Source organism: Cibotium barometz, chromosome 66, assembly GCF_041138505.1.
Source record: "Cibotium barometz isolate CiBa-2024 chromosome 66, ASM4113850v1, whole genome shotgun sequence".
Classification (NCBI taxonomy): Eukaryota; Viridiplantae; Streptophyta; class Polypodiopsida; order Cyatheales; family Cibotiaceae; genus Cibotium; species Cibotium barometz.
In genome coordinates, this window is record NC_141111.1 from 16112596 (window position 1) to 16130893 (window position 18298).

At 37.5% G+C, this 18298-nt stretch overlaps 1 protein-coding gene across 12 annotated transcripts in view; it reads right to left on the reverse strand.

Moving 5' to 3' along the window:
• Positions 1 to 302: 302 nt before the first annotated feature.
• The window catches only part of LOC147602813 (uncharacterized), a 54092-nt gene continuing 36096 nt past the window's right edge, over positions 303 to 18298 (reverse strand). For all 12 annotated transcript variants that reach the window (XM_086797621.1, XM_086797609.1, XM_086797614.1 and 9 more), the window contains 3 exons: positions 2265 to 2698; positions 2032 to 2092; positions 303 to 1222 (listed from right to left, as the gene is read on the reverse strand). In XM_086797621.1, the coding sequence (XP_086653747.1) occupies positions 518 to 1222; positions 2032 to 2092; positions 2265 to 2698 (1200 nt within the window). In that variant the 3' untranslated portion in view covers positions 303 to 517. The remainder of the gene's footprint in view (positions 1223 to 2031; positions 2093 to 2264; positions 2699 to 18298) is intronic.

An 18298-nucleotide genomic window follows, 5' to 3' on the forward strand; every position in this document is an offset into this window, starting at 1 on the left:
AAACTGTTACCAAAGATCAATCTCGTAAGACATGAAATTATAATCATAAATTGAACAGGAAGATGAAGATGCTTCCCTTATGATTAGAATCGCTCTGATACCATGTTGAGAGAAGGAGAGAGATGAGACAAGAGACACCACATACGCTCCGAATCATATTAATCACAAGTCACATATATATAGGCAAGACCTAGAGTGAGTTAAGGCTAGCTATATATAGCTCCAACAAAGTCAGGCCTAAAATTTGATGGGCAACACCAGATCACCAGCTTTTTTTAATTAGCTAAGCAAACTTGAAGCACTGAATCTAAGCAGACTTAGAACTTATTAGTTATACAATCTAATCATCCGGATAACAGCTTGCTTGACTTATACGAGCCTGATCAACGTGAAACTGATCATGAACTCGGTTGATATAAATCTTGCAATGAGTTGCAGCACCAATGGTCTCTCTCTCTCTCTCTCTCACACACACACAAGAATATATAATGTACATTTGAAATTGTATAGCTCTTTCTCATCCACACCACCGTTGCCCTGCATCAACACCATCTACACCTGATGGTGATCTATCGAATGGAGCACAGCTAGGGCCTCCACAGTGCATAGTACCGCTGCCGCCCGAGTGTTGTTGCAGCCCTAACGTGAGCGTCACTCCCCCCGAGTTTCCAAACCTCATCAAAGCAGCATTGTTGTTATTGCTGTAGTGTTGTTGCTGATTGACATCCAATGAAACACTTTGATGTTGAATGAAAGGCCATGTATGAGGTATGCAATGCTGTGCTTCCAGCACAGTTGCCATTGTTGCTGTTGTCGATGGCCCTTCCAGATTGGTTACAAAACTCACTTGCTCGCTTCGATGATGCTCGTCTCCGAAGGGCTTCGGTTGGTTATCATTCAGATACTCATCAGAAACAGATGTGTGTTTGTGAAATTTGGCGGGTTCCAATCCCATGTCATCCATAGATGACAGGTCTTGCATGGCCATCACATGATGACTAAAGTCAGATGGCCCATGTTTCTCTGATTGATCCCCATGGAAATGATGAGGATTGCTGATTGCTGCAGTACTCCTCCGAAGATGCAGAGTGGGGCTAGACTCAATGGGGTTTCCCATGGCAGCTGCATGCCGCAGCTCTGCCGCCTTCATCTCCTCTTGGTACATCTCCTCTACCAATGGCTTCCACAAACGAACCCGAGCATTGATGAACCAGTTGGAGACCTACAAGCCATACATTAAGGAAAAGGTTATCATGTATGCAACCCTCTTTTGTTCACTTTTTGTATTAATTGATTTTTGCTGCACAGTAGAATGATAATGCTTTAAAAAGTAAATAATAGTGTGTTCAAACTTTATCCTCAAGAGAGGAAAGTGGAAGATCTTAAGTGAACATTGTGTTCAAACTTTATCCTCAAGAGAGGAAAGTGGAAGATCTTAAGTGAACATTGTGATGTTAATTGCAAGTCTCCGGTTATAGTATTAAGATGCTTTTGTTTTCTAAGTGGTGTCAGGGTTTTGGTCCCATGACCTTGCTTTAATGGTGTGGAGTGAAGCGAGCTAATGCCGACAGAAAAAGAACAGAGGCTTTGATTTATGCCTAAGAACTAAATCAATTAAAAGTATATATTTATTTGACATGTGAATCGCAAGTCTCTAAAGCAATACTTGTGAATGTTAAATTATATGTCGGCCAAAAATGAAAGTTGAAGCTTTGTATACCTCTGTGAGTCTGTAGGGTTGGCCATGCAGTTGGATTTTTTTGCATGGATTTGAGATGATTTTTGGGATCACAGTAGGATCTATGTGTTCATTATGTTGGCTTCAAATCAGCTGGCAATAAAACTACTTAGGCATCCTAATCACATGACATACTTATGTGCACACTTACAGTCTTAGGTGCACTCTAATCACAAGACGTGTACTCGTGCATTTTGGGACAATATAGCTGAACTACCATGAGTTTCCTAATCTAATGCAGTTGTGGGTTTAGGGCTTTATAGTGTGTTGACATGAAAAAACTCTGTACTCACCTGATTACGGGTGAGTCCTGTCTGCCTTGCGAGGAGAAGCTTCTCGGTGTCCTTGGGATACCTAAACGCATGCCAAAGAATCAATCAGTACAGAGGTAGCGTAAGGTGGCAAGAGAGCTTCCTCCGTTGCATGGGCAAAAGAGGCTAAGATCATGAATTAAGAGGCTAAGATCATGAATTAGAGCCTAATTAGGGCTTCCAACCCTAATCATGAAAGCCTGTAATATGCTTACGGGTGCAAGAAATGCTCGAAGAGCCAAGCTCGTAGAACGGAGACGGAGCGCTCCGGCAAACCCCTCTGCGGCCTCCATGGCTGCTGGAAGAGCCCCGCCTGCTGCAACGCCCGCTGGTGGCGCAGTTGTTGGTCCAACAAGCGCAGCCTTGTCGGACTCGACTGATCCCATTGGCTCACCAGCTGCGCACTGTTGTTATTTATAGCATCCCTAGAAGCTCGTTGCAAACCATGGCTATTGTTAAAGCCTGTCAACGCAAACACCTCGTTGGCTATGGTGTCTCTCAGGCACCTGAAATGTCTCTGCATGGCTTGCGCCGCCGCTTCCTTGTATGGCGCCGCCCCTTCTAGCATTAACCCCGTCCCCGTCGACGCCTCGAGCGACATCACCACCACCTGCATCTGCTCCTCGTACCTTCTGTACCTCTTGTCGAGCTGTGCATGCATGCAAACACGAAACCCAACACGTCAGTAGAATTAAACAAACTTCTATTGCTCTTCATGGTGACATCTCCAACCAGTTGTAAATAGAGATAACCCAGAACAAAACCCATTTAAAAAAAACAGATAAAATCAGATTCACTGGCCCCAAGACACCTGCAGGTTACAAAGAGAAGAATGTATTTAAACGTAATACTTTGCAAGCTCTGTCTTGCAGAAACCCAGAGAATAAGCACAGTGGAGGTTAGCATACTTGCTTTACAACTTACAACCACACATTGGCCTTGGAGAAAGGTTAACATACTTGATTTACAACTCAAAACCACACATTAATCCGATGACCAACATTTTTCCTAGCAGCAGGGTAGGCTACCCTAACCTTCAACATAAAGCCATAAACTAGGTTGACCTTCAAAATATATGCGTTTGTCTTAAATTTAAAGAAATTTTTAAAATGGTAGCCTTGTTTCCCAACCCTATTTTCTAAGAGGCTTCTCTAGAAGGTTTAAAGGGTTTGTGCCCATTTTATAAGGCAAGGTGAAAGTTTAGTTGAGATTTTTTTAATTCAACCTATAATTGGTGTGTTTTATGAGATAAGGTCAAAGTTTGCCTAGGATTTTTTAATTCAACCCGTGAAAAATACACTAAAGGCCGGGTTTTTCTTGAGCACTAGTGAACATGTGTCTCACATTGAGAAACATTACTCCACTTGTAACTACTTCCTTGAGGGGAAGTTCCCAAAGGGTTTCAATTTAATGAAGAATCTCTGTTAGAAAAATTATTTTTTCGATGATTTTAGTCTACTTAGAAATTTGGAGAAGAAAAGAGAAAGTCTTAGAGAAGCAATCTCCTATAGAGGGTGCACAACTGAGGCTATGATGGAAGCTTGTATTCAGTTAGGCTATAAGATCTCTTGTGTTAGAAGATCTCGTGTTAGAAGATGATAGATGGAAATTGATATGTAGACTTCTCAATATGGTTTGGTTGTAAAGTTGGTTTTGAAGTAATATATATAAGAAATAAACATTTTTTCATTAGGCAATGAGTGGCATGTGGAGAGGGTGTTAAATCATTAATGGGCGTCTTTTACATTTAGAACGTAAAGGTGACCAAGAAGACATGGGTTGTGGGACGATATCTTCATTCCAATTACTAGCTGTAGCCAGCCATGGTTATGTGTCAAGTTCCAACAAGCTAGCACTTGATGTACCATTATTTAATGACACATGTTGCAACGTGTTAAGAACCTAGAGCCTACTAGCACCTGTTGAAGCTCTTTATCAAATGGTTGTTGAAAATAAGCAACTCCACACTAACGACCACATGCCAAGTATATAGGAAATGGAGTAAATGCATCTCTCCATCAAATCAAATATTTCAAAATTTTCCAAACAAAAAACTACAACCCCGCCCCCCTTCCCAATGTTAGAAACTTGACTTTAGTGTAGTTTACACCTGCATATTTTGAAAAATACCTTTAAATTTAAAACTTGAAGGTCCAAATATCGCCCGATTTTGAGAAGTTATAACCTTCAAATTTGAAGAATTTTTTAATAAATAATTTCGTAATTTTGAGATAAAGGTTTTCCACTTTTTGAGAAAACAACTTTTTTCGAACGCTTGGCCTTTGACAAAAAAAACAAAAAAAACACCAAAGATAAAAGACCACCACTCCCTTTGGACCTGCTACAAACCAAAAACCCACCTCCCCACAAAGTCCTACTTAGGGAATTCTTCACCTAGGTCGGTTAGAAATGGCGTATAGTGGCTCTTTCTTCTATCTAGGCTGAAAGGCTGCATGCTATGCTTCACTATTCTTCATGTGAAGCACTCGGGTTGAGGAGAATTTCGGGGGACATGGATGCGGGTCAAAAGTAACTGAATGAGTGTTTGTGTGATATTCAAAACCATTACATGGCAACTACGAAGAACTTGATGTTCCATGCTCGCACACAAAGGGCATTGATTTACAATTATACTTTATACACGAGTTAACCTTGGAAAAAGAGGTCAAGCTATCAACAATGAATAATTGTGCATACATCTTCACAAAGAACCTTGGGAGAGATCTACGTGAGGATCATCTTCATCAACTTGGTGTTGAAACAAGGAGATTATATCGGTGGATGTTAAGAGGGAGTGTTGGGGTTTAATGCTTCACCCTCATCACTGTCTCACCATGCGAAGGATGGGATGATCTGTTATATAAGCCCCCATGTATGAGGAGTATCCATTGTGTTTTAAGAATTCAAGTGTCCATCGATAACTCCCAATCATTAGGGAAAATGTGGACTCATTTTTGGGCCCTCTAAGAAATGCCAAGTCATCATTCTATTACAAAAAGCAGGATCGTGGATAACTCTATCCATAGTACCTCAAAACTATATCATGTAACATATCATTGGAAAGATCTTCATGAGAGGATTCTAACGCACCAACCTCCGACAAATTTGGAGTTTTTATGTTCAAGTTATTGTCTCCCCACCAAAAAGTAACCTAAAAAGTTCCATAATAACGGAAGCCTCACACTCATTGGTCCTTATAGAATATTCCCTAGGATCTCAAAGAGCTTAAAAGGCCCAAAAGTGAGTCCAAATTTTACCTAATGTTAGACACTCAAATCTCTCTCTCTCTCTCTCTCTCTCTTTCTTATGCATAAGCCTCTTATGCAGAAGAGGCTTATACTTAAACCTCCTTATGCATAAGGCTAAAACCTCCTTGTGTATCCATGCTATTCACACTTTTAGGATTTTGTATTACTAATTCTTTTCTCAATTTTTTGTTTTGTTTTGTAGGTCTTATAATCCTCTCTTTCAACTTCACCAAAAAGAGGTAAATGCTTTTCTCTCTTTCCTCTCTTTTCGATTTTGTATGTATGCATTAGGTTCTTAGGTCTTTTGTATGTATGCATTACTAATCCTTTCCTCACCCTTTTGTTGGTTTTATAGGTCTTCTAATCTTCTCTTTCAACATCACCAAAAAGAGGTAAGTGCTTTCCTATCTTTCCTCATTTTCTTATCTTTTTATCCTCTCTTTTCTCTATTTTTATTTACCAAAAAGAGGGGTTTTATTTTGTAGGTCCTCTATGCATAGAGCTTAATCTACGAATAGAGCTCTAAACATAAAGCTTAATCTATGCATTAAGCTCTATTCGTAGAGCTTAATGCATAGATTAAGCTCTATGCATGCATTCATAATGCATAGAGATCTATGCGTAGATTAAGATCTATGCATAGACCTTTATGCATGCATTAAGCTCTAAGCATAGATTTTTATGCATGCATAGAGCTTAATCTATGCATGAATTAAGCTCTATGCATGCCTGCTTAATGCATAGTGTCGAGGTACGGTTTAGTTTAGGCTAGCGTAGCTTGCTTAGTGCTTTATGCATAAGCCTCATGCATAGCTTTATGAATAAGGCCTCATGCATAGCTTTATGCATAGGCTTTATGCATAAGGCCTCATGCATGCTCTGTGCATAAGGCCTCATGCATAGCTTTATGCGCAAGGCCACATGCATGATTAATGCATAAGCTTTAGCATAGCTTGCATAAGGCTTGCATAGGCGACATAGGCTTGCATAGGCGACATAGCTTGCATAAGCTTTTGTATGTAAGCATTACTAATCCTTTCCTCATCCTTTTGTTGGTTTTGTAGGTCCTCGTATCCTCTCTTTGAGCATCACGAAAAAGAGGTTAGTGCTTTTCTATCTTTCCTCTATATTATTGCACCCTTGGGTGCTGGGGATTTATTTTGTAGGTTTACGCATAAGCTTTATGCATAATGCTTTATACATAAGATTTATGCATAATGCATAGATTAAGCTCTATGCATGCATTCATAATGTATAGAGATCTATGCATAGATTAAGCTCTATGCATAGATTAAGATCTATGCATAGATTAAGCTCTATGCACATACCTCTATTCATTCATAATGCATAGAGATCTCTATGCATTCATAATGCATAGAGATCTCTATGCATTCATAATGCATAGAGATCTATGCATAGATTAAGCTCTATGCACATACCTCCATGCATGCATTAAGCTCTACATGCATGACCTTTATGCATGCATAGAGCTTAATCTATGCATGAATTAAGCTCTATGCATGTGTGCTTAGTGCATAGTGCCGGGGTATGGTTTAGTTTAGACTAGTGTGGCTTGCATAGTGCTTTATGCATAAGCCTCATGTATAGGCTTTATGCATAAGGCCTTATGCATGCTTTATGCATAAGCCTCATGCACAGCCTTTATGCATAAGGCCTCATGCATAGCTTTATGCATAAGGCCTCATGTATGCTTTATGCATAAGCTTTAGCATAGCTTGCAAAAGGCTTGCATAGTGGCATAGTTTGCACAAGGATTGCATAGAGTGGCATAGCTTGCATAAGATTTTGTATGTATGCATTACTAATCCTTTCCTCACCCTTTTATTGGTTTTGTAGGTCCTCCTATCCTCTCTTTCAGTACCACGAAAAAGAGGTAAGTGCTTTTCTATCTTTCCTCTCTTTCCTCTATTATTATTGCACCCTTGGGTGCTGGGGATTTGTTTTGTAGGTTTGCACAGAAGCTTTATGCATAATGCTTTATGCATAATGCATAGATTGAGCTCTATGAATGCATAGATTAAGCTCTATGCATGAATTCATAATGCATAGAGATCTATGCATAGACCTCTATGCATGCATTAAGCTTTATGCATAGAGATTTATGCATGCATAGAGCTTAATCTATGCATGAATTATGCATTCATAATGCATAGAGATCTATGCATAGATTAAGATCTATGCATAGATCTCTATGCATGCATTAAGATCTTTGCATAGAGCTTTATACATGTATAGGGCTTAATCTATGCATGAATTAAGCTCTATGCATGCATGATAGTGCCGGGGTACGGTTTAGTTTAGGCTAGCGTAGCTTGCATAGTGCTTTATACATAAGCCTCATGCATAGATTTATACATAAGGCCTCATGCATAGCTTTATGCGTCGGCTTTATGCATAAGGCCTCATGCATGCTTTATGCATAAGCTTTATGCATAAGGCCTGCATAAAGCCTCATACATATCTTTATGCATAAGGCATCATGCATGCTTTATGCATAAGCTTTAGCATAGCTTGCATAAGACTTGCATAGCGGCATAGTTTGCATAAGGCTTGCATAGCGACATAGCTTGCATAAGCTTTTGTATGTATTAATTACTAATCCTTCCTCACCCTTTCTGTTGGTTTTGTAAGTCCTCATATCCTCTCTTTTCGCATCACGAAAAAGAGGTAAGTGCTTTTCTATCTTTCCTCTCTTTCCTCTATTATTATTGCACCCTTGGGTGCTCGGGATTTGTTTTGTAGGTTTGCGCATAATCTTTATGCATAATCTTATGCATAATGCTTTATGCATAAGCTTTATGCATAAGGCCTCATGCATAAGACCTCATGCATGCTTTATGCATAAGGCCTCATGCATAGTTTTATGCTTAAGGCCTCATGCATAAGCCTTATGCATAAGCTTTATGCATAAGGCCTCATGCATAAAGCATTATGCTTAAATCTTTATTATGTATAAGGCCTCATGCATAAAGCATTATGCTTAAAGCTTTATGCATAAGGCCTCATGTATGCTTTATGTAAAAGCTTTAGCATAGCTTGCATAAGGCTTGCATAGCGGCGTAGTTTAATGCATAGATTAAGCTCTATGTATGCATTCATAATGCATAGAGATCTATGAATAGATTAAGCTCTATGCATGCATGCATGCTTAATGCATAGTGCCGAGGTACAGTTTAGTTTAGGCTAGTGTGGCTTGCATAGTGCTTTATATACTGTTGCGAACAAAATAGGTAATATTTCTTGAAAACGAGAAACATTTGGCATATTTCAAAGATTCCATTAAAAAGGTTTAGTTTTTTATCTCTTTTTAAAAAGTGGTCTACGCATGCATACAACACTACAAAAAAACAATAATATTTTGGACACTTTAAATGTTTCTTACAAAAATTGACATGAAAAAAAAGACTTCGTTTTACGTACTTTTTGTTGAGATTATAATTACAAATCTAACAATAAGGTTTCAAAAAACATGCCAAAATAGAGACAATGTTTATTATTTCCATCTTCAATCCATTTAAAAAATGATACAACTGTAAAAGAAGCCATTTTCTAAACATATAGCTTATGGCATAGGTATGGTTCCTCATAATCATTGCTACACCATCACTAGTCGATGTGCCTTTCCCTGAGAAGGTAGATGAGGCATCCTCTTCTTCACTATCCACAAATATAATTTTTTTCTTCTATGTGTACACTTGAAGCTTAGACTCCTTGGGTCATTTGCCTTGTTAGCATGATTGAGGATGTGCTATAGAGTGCAACTATAAAAAACTATTTGTATAAATATATTACAAAAGCGTTATCTTGATACAATTATTATCTTAATTGTAAAATCCTATTTTGGCTCTCGACGATGAGAGAAGTATTAAAATCCATTTCGAAGCTCTTGAGTATCACAATTTCTTAATTGATAATATATAATTTTTTAAAAAGAGTTCGTTACGTACATATGAATTTTAAAATATCATGAATAAGCTATTTGAAAGTTATCTAATTTTGAAAAATAATTCCACACTCATTTTTAAAGAAGATGTGTCCTTGACGTGACAAAAAAGGAATGGTACTCATTTTTAAAGAAGATGTGTCCTTGATGTGACAAAAAAGGGTTAAATGGTAATTTAAGTTATTAAATGAGTTTAGAAAGTATGAAAAATGTCTCTTTAAGAAACAAAAGTTTATACTTTCCAAAATACTTTAAATATCAGACAAGAACTTAGGTTCGAATCCTATTGGTTACTACACATAGTAAGGATGTTTTAACTATAACATTTGCGGCCAACTTAATGCTGAGTAAGAACTTCTCAGCTAAGAGTTGATGTTTTCCATGAACTTAATACAAAACATCAACTTTTACGAAATTTTGATATTTTGAATCAAGTTGATGTAAAACATTACTTTATATTCAAAACAATAAATTTCTATGCAAAAGATCAACTTTTTTACAATACTTGATGTTTTGTATCAACATTATGTAAAACATCAACTTCCCACAAAACTTAATGTTTTACATCAACTTTGATGTAAAACATCAACTTTTATGAAAAAGTTGATGTTTTGCATCATAAAATCGATGTAAAACATCAACTTTCAATAAAACTTGATGTTTTGCATCAACTCGTTAAAAAACATCAAGTTGTGTGGAAAAGTGAGTTGATGCAAAACATCAACTTTTCCACACAACTCGATGTTTTGCATTGAGTTGATGCGAAACATCAACTTTTCCACAACTCGATGTTTTGCATCAAAGTTGATGCAAAACATCAACTTTTCCACACAACTCGATGTTTTGCATCAAAGTTGAAGCAAAACATCAACTCTACCACAAAACTTGATGTTTTGCATTAAGTTTCAGATGCTCCGAAGAAGAAAGTTGGAGGATCAGAGATCGATTTTCACAAACGGCCTATTTTAGTGATTTTGTTTGCGATGGCATGCGCAGATGACCTATTCCACAAATTTTGAGTACCAGCATGACTATGTTTCGATGCGATTTGCAGAGGTCGCAAAGCGACTTGCTGCATCAACAAATTGCTTTGTGACGTCTGCAAATCGCATCGAAACATAGTTGTATTTATACTCAAAATTTGTGGAATCGGTTGTCTGAGAATGCTTTTGGCGGACGAAATTACTAAAAAAGGCTGTTTGTGAAAATCAACCTCTGATCCTCCAACTTTCTTCTTCGGAGCATCTTGAAATTTGATGCAAAACATCAAGTTTTGTGGTAGAGTTGTTGTTTTGCGATGCAAAACATCGAGTTGTGTGAAAAATTTGATGTTTTACATCAACTTTGATGCAAAACATCAAGTTATGTAAGAAAGTTGATGTTTTGCATCAACTCGATACACAACATCAAGTTGTGGAAAATTTGATGTTTTGCATCAACTCGATGATGCAAAATATCAACTTTTAGTCGAAAAGTTGATGTTTTGCATTGAGTTGATGCAAAACATCATCTTTTTCACACAACTCGATGTTTTTGCATCGAGTTGATGTAAAACATTAAGTTTTATGAAAAAGTTGATATTTTACATTGATTTTATGCAAAACATCAACTTTTCAACTTGATGTTTTGCATAGAATTAAAGAAAAAATATACCTAGAATAAGGTGATATAGGTAGAACATAGGTTTATGGCTAAAGGACATGAAAAACACATATGGTCGCAACCTTTGACTACAAATTTGAGAGGAGGTCATTAAAAAAAATGCTTATCTATGTAACCATGTAACCTTTGTATCATAAATAATATCGCTACATAATAGATGCCAAAAAAATCGTGATAACAGAACAACTAGATGAGATAGTCCATGATGACCTATAATCCATTGGTTTTAATCCAAATGTTTTAATCCAAATGTGCAAGGTTCCATTGATTTGGAATACCACAAGTCGATTGATTCGCTAATCCTGATTTTTGTTCTCTAATTATATTTTAAAGTTGAAGAACTATAAGCAAATACACATGGTGCGACCATCTATGTCGAGGAGGTGGACTTTGCCATGCCTATGTGCAGTAGTATGCTCTCTAGCATAGGGGACCTTAAATCTACCATCATCGTGAAAGCTCTAAGCTCTTATCTACCACCATTCTAGAAGCCCTAAGCTTCTCTCTTTTCTCTTTGTACACAAAGACAATGTCGCGATCCGAGCGAAGATTGCATCTCTCAGCATCCTTTGCATGTCCTCTAAATAATTACAACCAGAGTTCATTCTACACTACTCTTAGACATACCATCTTTCAACATCCTTCACATGCACTATAAATAATTATAACTAGAGCTCATTCCTACACTACTCTTAGATATACCATCACCTATGTTCATGATAATGGCTATCTGGATCCAACATCAATATATGCATACTATGAATTTTTGCCACTACCACCACATAGGGACATGATATAGGCAACAATTTCTTCCTGTCACCTTTATCCATATTGCATAACAAAAATTCCCTTCATGAAAACAAATGCCTTTGTGGGTTGAAATTTACACCCACATAGGCTATATGATGTCTACCTCTAAGATTGTCCTGCTGAAAAAATATATCTTTTAACATGCTTAAGTTTATGCAAAGCCTCCATAGTTACCATCTTCTACATGTATATATGAATACAAGTCTACCTTTGCACACCTATAAGTTGACCTCTTTAAACTCTTAGCATTGGTTGTATATCATGCCCACTATCTGCTTATAAAAATAATAGAGCAAATAATTATACCATGCAAACTATCAAGGTAAGTATATACTAAAGGCTTTACTATTTGGGTCTAGAAATAGACTCAAGCATGTTTGTAGATTTTATCATAAATTATGGAGCTTATATTGTTTTGTATTCTAATATTTTTTGAGTGCTTATCAAATAATGTGCATATTTATGCATAGTGGTAGAATTTGTCCCAAGAAAGTCCATTAAAAAAAGTGTCTTAATTCATGAAATTTATTTAAAATAATTTTTTATTTAAAAAAGATTGATATTTCTTTAAGTTTTGTAGACTCCTATGTCATTTTATAAGTCAAGTTTATTTTTATGTCACAAACAACAGCGGTTTATAAATCTACAAAGGTCACACGTGTTTTTAATCTTGAAAAAAATAGCAAAATTCATGTATTTTTTAAATTTATACATGGAATTCTTGATGTGTTTTCAAAAAACTATGTTTTTAAGCCATTTTTAAGATTTCACACATTTTGGGGAGCGAATCGTTTTAGGCAACCCTCGTCAGTTACCTATTTTGCTCATAATAGTGTTAAAACCTAAGGATTATAGCACTAAAAGGTTGATAATGTAACTTTATTTCAACTATAACATGATTATACTTTCAAAAAAAAGAAAAAGAAAAAGAAGCATTATATGGGCTGAAGCAAGCACCATGAGCATGGGGTGATAGGATTAGTAGGTATCTTATTTGCATTGGATTTCATGTGGGAAATTCAAATTCTTCACTATATATGAAGAAGACAGAAATAGTGTGGTCGTGATTATGATTTATGTGGATGACTTGATAGTCATAGATGATTGTGGAAATGACATTGCCAATGTGAAGGTAGCATGTTAAGCAGCCAGTTTGGCATGAACATTTTGGGAGAGATGAGATTCTTTCTTGGCATTGATGTTATCAAGACATCATATGATATTTGGTTGGTACTGATAGCCATTTTTTCGGCTATCCACATTACCACAAGGAGCTACCTCGGCCAAGAAAAATCACATAAACTCTTTGTCATAAATACCTTTTCACTGTAAATAGGCCTGTGTGCGTTAGGGACTTTACCCATATCTTCTATATATTTTTTATATTATAAAAAAAAATTGCTAGCTACTCATCAAAAATAAATAAAATTATTACGGTCCATTTAAATATTTTATTTTATATAAGGGCCTAAATATGGGGGTCTCTATTTTCTCAAATATGTAAATACTTCATTAGGCGTGTGTATTATAAAACCTAAGTATATTTTATTTATTTATTATTATTATTATTATTATTTTTTCTTCATAATACTTTTGGACCATCATTGTACATATGCTTCAACTTCACCATGCATAAGTAAATCATATGCCCTCACATTTCTACCCACACCATGTAGAAAGCCTACTACTCAAATCACTTTTTTCCTTAGACTATTTCATCTTTTATTCTCTCATCTACCCTAAAATAATGAGGGTCTCCCTCTCTTTTGACTTCCATAGTTTAGTATTTTTGTATATATTTTTTACTATTAAATATTTTATATATTTTCATTAAATACCTTTTCATATATCAATTATTTTTATATATTTTATTCACAATTAGATCTCTTTGTTTATTTTATTTTCCTACCATAATAACCATATTGTCACGATATGTTGACTAGTTAAATACTAGCTTGTTTTTTCTTATTATGTAAATCCTTTATAAAATGATAAAAAATCTCCTCCATGCAAGTGTCCACATACACTTGAGTCTCTAAGGGTAGGGTATGATGTATTGGGGGGCTCACTCTTGGAGCTATCAAGAAATTCCACCAATGGGGACCCACACAAAGATTTAAAAAAATCAAAAAATACATGATTCTGCTGAATTTTTTGCGCCCACCTCCACTCCGAATTCGGACTGGTCATGAAAAGCCAAAAGTTAGCTAGGGAGCTCAGGAATATGCTCAATTTTTTAAAGAATTTTTGGAGCTAATGACGGTGAGATATGAATTTTTTATTGGACCCGAGTCTGCCTACTTTTTGGCAAGGTACACCTAGTCTCTTCTCATCTCCCTTACACATTCATCACCTACACACTTACTCATTTCTTTCTCACTCCATCAAACCTGCAAACTTCATGTCCTCTCTCACCCTCTCTACCTTTTCCCTCTCCTTCCATCTCCATTTGCTCTCATATCTACTCTACACCCATACCTCATCTCCATTTCTCTCCCTACTACTCCCATACTACTAAATTATTTTCCCAATCTTAAAAAATACATAAAAATTCAGCATGAATGTATCATATTAACCTCTGCAAATATGGGATTTCCATCTACAAAACCCCCCATGTTCTTCACCTCAATCAACTTTTGTGGCATCAAATGCAAGAAGGAGATCGGCCGGTTAACTTAAAGATCTACACATGGGAGAATCCAAGCTTCTTCGAGCTTTCAACCACACAAAGGATCTTTCCAAATCTTTACTCCTCTCACTCAACCTCTCAGCTCTTCTCACCCATTTTGTACATTGTATTACTAACCTTTTATAGTGATTACTAACTACTAACCACTAACATTTGTAAATAAGCACCCACTGTACTACTTTTGGAGTAGGCATTACTACAAGTTATTTGCTCAAACCTCTACATCACACTCTCCTCTCATCTTCAATAATTCTCACACCTTGAGCCCACATCCATGTGACTCAAGGGATAAGAAGAGGCCCACTCTCATTTCAAAATAAAAAATCCATAATCTATGATTTTCTATAATAAGATTGATTAGGCTTAATCCTAATTGGGGCTTCTCAAACCTATAAATAGAGCCCCCTCCATTTCTTGTAAGGGGAGATTACACACATTGTACACCACTCCCAACTCTAGTGTGTAAGGAGATAGTAAACTTGTGAGCTCTCTCTATACATCAATACCTTTGATTGCATAGAGAAGCTTGAAGCTTGAAGCTAGTTATGTCATTGTGAGGGCTTGAGTGATGCCATACTCCCTATCATAATTGTATCTTGTCTTTGTGCATAAATAAGATTAGTAGTTTGGGTGCAATTGTGTACAAAATCTTGGACTCCTACAACTCCAAAGTTATTTTACCAAAGCGGTACGATGTTTGATTTAAGGTAAACTCGATCCTTGTATTTTGTGGTGTGATTTTATGCTTGGCAGCTTGAGGGCCTGTTTTAGATTTGTTGCCTTTCATTCCATGGTAAGAGGGTTGTATAGTGAGAGGGCTCCCGTAACCTTAAGACCATGTGTATACCGACAACAGAATCAAGCTTATATTGTCTCTCTAAGTTCTTCTCCAAGTTTGGTGTGCATCCATTTGTGTTATGCTAGTCTCCTCCACACACAATATCATATGTTATGAGTGTTTGTTGAGAGTGTGTGTGTATTTTGATTGATGTATATGGTTAGCTTGTATTGATTTGCTACAAGGAAAGATTTTTGGTATCCTAGTTCACACACATAACTAGGTGGTGCTCCTTTTCTTGTTGGGTGTGTGGTTTTGGGGTTCTTATGTTTGTGATGCGTTGTGCCCCAAGCCCATTGAGCAACACGGGAGCCTTGAGGAGTGCTTGGAGGCCGCTCTTCTTGTTACCCGCCCCGGACCGCCTTAATTTTGGTGCCCCCACTGAGGAACGAGCAGTTTTTGAATGGGTATTTAAGGTACATCGATCTCTCTGACACATAAATTCCCTTGTTTGCTTGTTGGGTATCATATTTTAAGAAGGAAAGTGGTACATTTGTATGATCTTTCATGAACAATCCACCTCCTCCTAATCCCCTTGGGATTCAATTCAACCAGTTTCATTGGGTGCACTCTATTAGAGTGAATGTTTGCATTGATAGAAAAATTTTCTACCAACAACGCATGGTTCTTCTTTTTGGTCCAAAAAGACTAAGTGAGATTTTAGCATCACCTAATCCTGTCATACTTCCCATTGTAGATTACACCATTTCCTTTGATGTGCATATTTTCATCTTGTTTTAGCTTAGTTTTATGAATCAAGAAGACTTATACCGTAGGCTAATCTCTTATGCTAGGCAAGAAATACACATAGTTGTTGGTAGTAAGTTACAATTTCAGCGTGTCATTCGTCGTATGTTTGGACCTAGGCAAGTAGCAGCCATTAATGCCTCAGTTAATCCATTTATTTTGCCTTTGATTCGTTATGACATAAGCTTTGACGTCTACATTTTCATTCTACTTTGAAAAAGAAAAAAAAAGAAAAAAGAAAAAAAGAAAAAAAGGAGTGAGAGAGAAAGAGAGTGAAGGAAGACCTTTGTGCAATCATATTTGTGCTTCTTCTTCTTAAGCATGGATACAACTAGGCAAATGAGTGGCTACCCCTTATTCTTTGGAGAGCCCGGTGAGGATGCTGAGTTGTTCTTATCAAACTTTAGAATGGCACTCCACATAGAGAGAGTGGTAGGAGACCAAGAATGCTTAGACATGTTTGAGTTGGTCCTATGAAGAGATGCTTCCACTTGGTTTCAATCTCTACCTGCACCCGCACGAGTAGATTACAAGGAGGTCATGCAACTTTTTAGAGACAATTACTTCACTCCTTTGAACACACAAAAGCTATGGCAAGAAATAGTTGCTCATAAGCAAAAGGATCTAGAGGATTGAGTTATAAGCAAGAATTCTTATGTCTTTGGACTCTTTGGTTGCGTAGTCTTCCTAATCCTGGAGATGGTGCAGAATTTTTGAAGAAGGAGAGATTTGTTGCAGGGATGTACCCATCACTAAAATTGCAAGTACAGTCAGGAGAGCCCACAATATTTGATGCTGCTGAGGCTAGGGCTACCAAGAAACTCCGAAAGATGAGGTGTATGCTTGGGGGGGCTTTATCTTTGATGACTCAAAGCCTAGGAAAGAGGTACAGTCTTGCACTCGTAGAGAATTACCTGAGGTCACAGTCGAGGTGATAGAAAAGTTAAATGAGTCTTTAAATAACTTGACTATCCACTTTGCACAAGCTGTGGAACAGAAGGGCCAAGCTAAAAGGGTTGAAGAACGAGAGCAACGACCTAGGCGACTCTTGCAATGTTGGAATTGCGGAGAGTCAGGGCATGGGATGTATAATTGTCCTTGGCCTCGTGGGGAGCCAGGGAAGCCTACCATGAATTATCCAGTGATGAATGCAGGTGAAGGCACTAGTTAACAACAACCGATGATTTTGCAGAGGCCCAATGCAACAAGACCACCTCCACCAGGAGTGGAAGGAATGCCACCCTTGCCGGACCCAAATGTACATGTGGTAGAGGTAACAAAGGCCAAGGAGGTAGACATTGAAGCAAATGGTGTCAAACGAGGGCGTGGAAAAGATAAGGAAAAGGAGGGTGTGGCATCACAAAGTGACCATGGACGAGTAAAGAAAGTGAAGGAAAACAAGGAAGTCAAGAGGAGACGACGTCGTATAAACCTCCAAGATTTCCCCCTTGGACATGGTATGGCTCCATACAACCTTTTGGAAGACATGAGAGGTAAGGGTCCTGATATCTCGTGGCCTCAATTTCTAGCCTTATGCCCACAAGTTAGGAGGGAATTAACAAAGGCCGTGAGCACTAGGAGAAAAACAAAAGAGAATGTGCCTGTTGTAAAAATTTCACAAGCTGAGATGGATGAGGACATTACACCTATATTAGATTGCTACATCAAGGGAAGGCTAGTTAAGAAGGGTCTAGTAGATGGGGGTGCACAAATTTGCATCATGACAGAAGACCTTATGCAAAAACTAGGCATGCATATTCATGAAACACCTGAAATTAAGGTGAAAATGGCAAACAATAGCAAAGCAAAGTGTCTTGGGATTTGTAAGAATGTTTCTGTGGAAGTTTTTGGCATTAAGAAGGTTGTTGATTTTTATGTTATGTCTACCAAGGGAAGTGGTTATCCATTTATCCTAGGTAGACCATGGCTAATGAGAATGCGAGCTTTGCAGGATTAGGAAAATGGAAAGTTAATTTGCGGGAATGAAAATCGTAAGAAGATTATCTTTGACATGAAGGAGCAACGACAAGAGGAGATAAATGAAGAATCTTCTCAAGGCGAAACAGAGGAGGATTGGACCGATGAAGAACGATAGTCCACACACACCCTCCATTTGCCTCAGAGAAAGAAAGCAGCAGTAGCACTATGGACGAGGAGTCTTCCATTGAAGTCATGGGGGTAAGATTCAGAGCAAAAGACAAAGAGACACCCTGTCAAGGTTTGGAGGAGGTAGGCTCTCAAGAAGACCAAATTAAGCATGATGAAGAAATGTTTGATGCTATGCTCTCAAA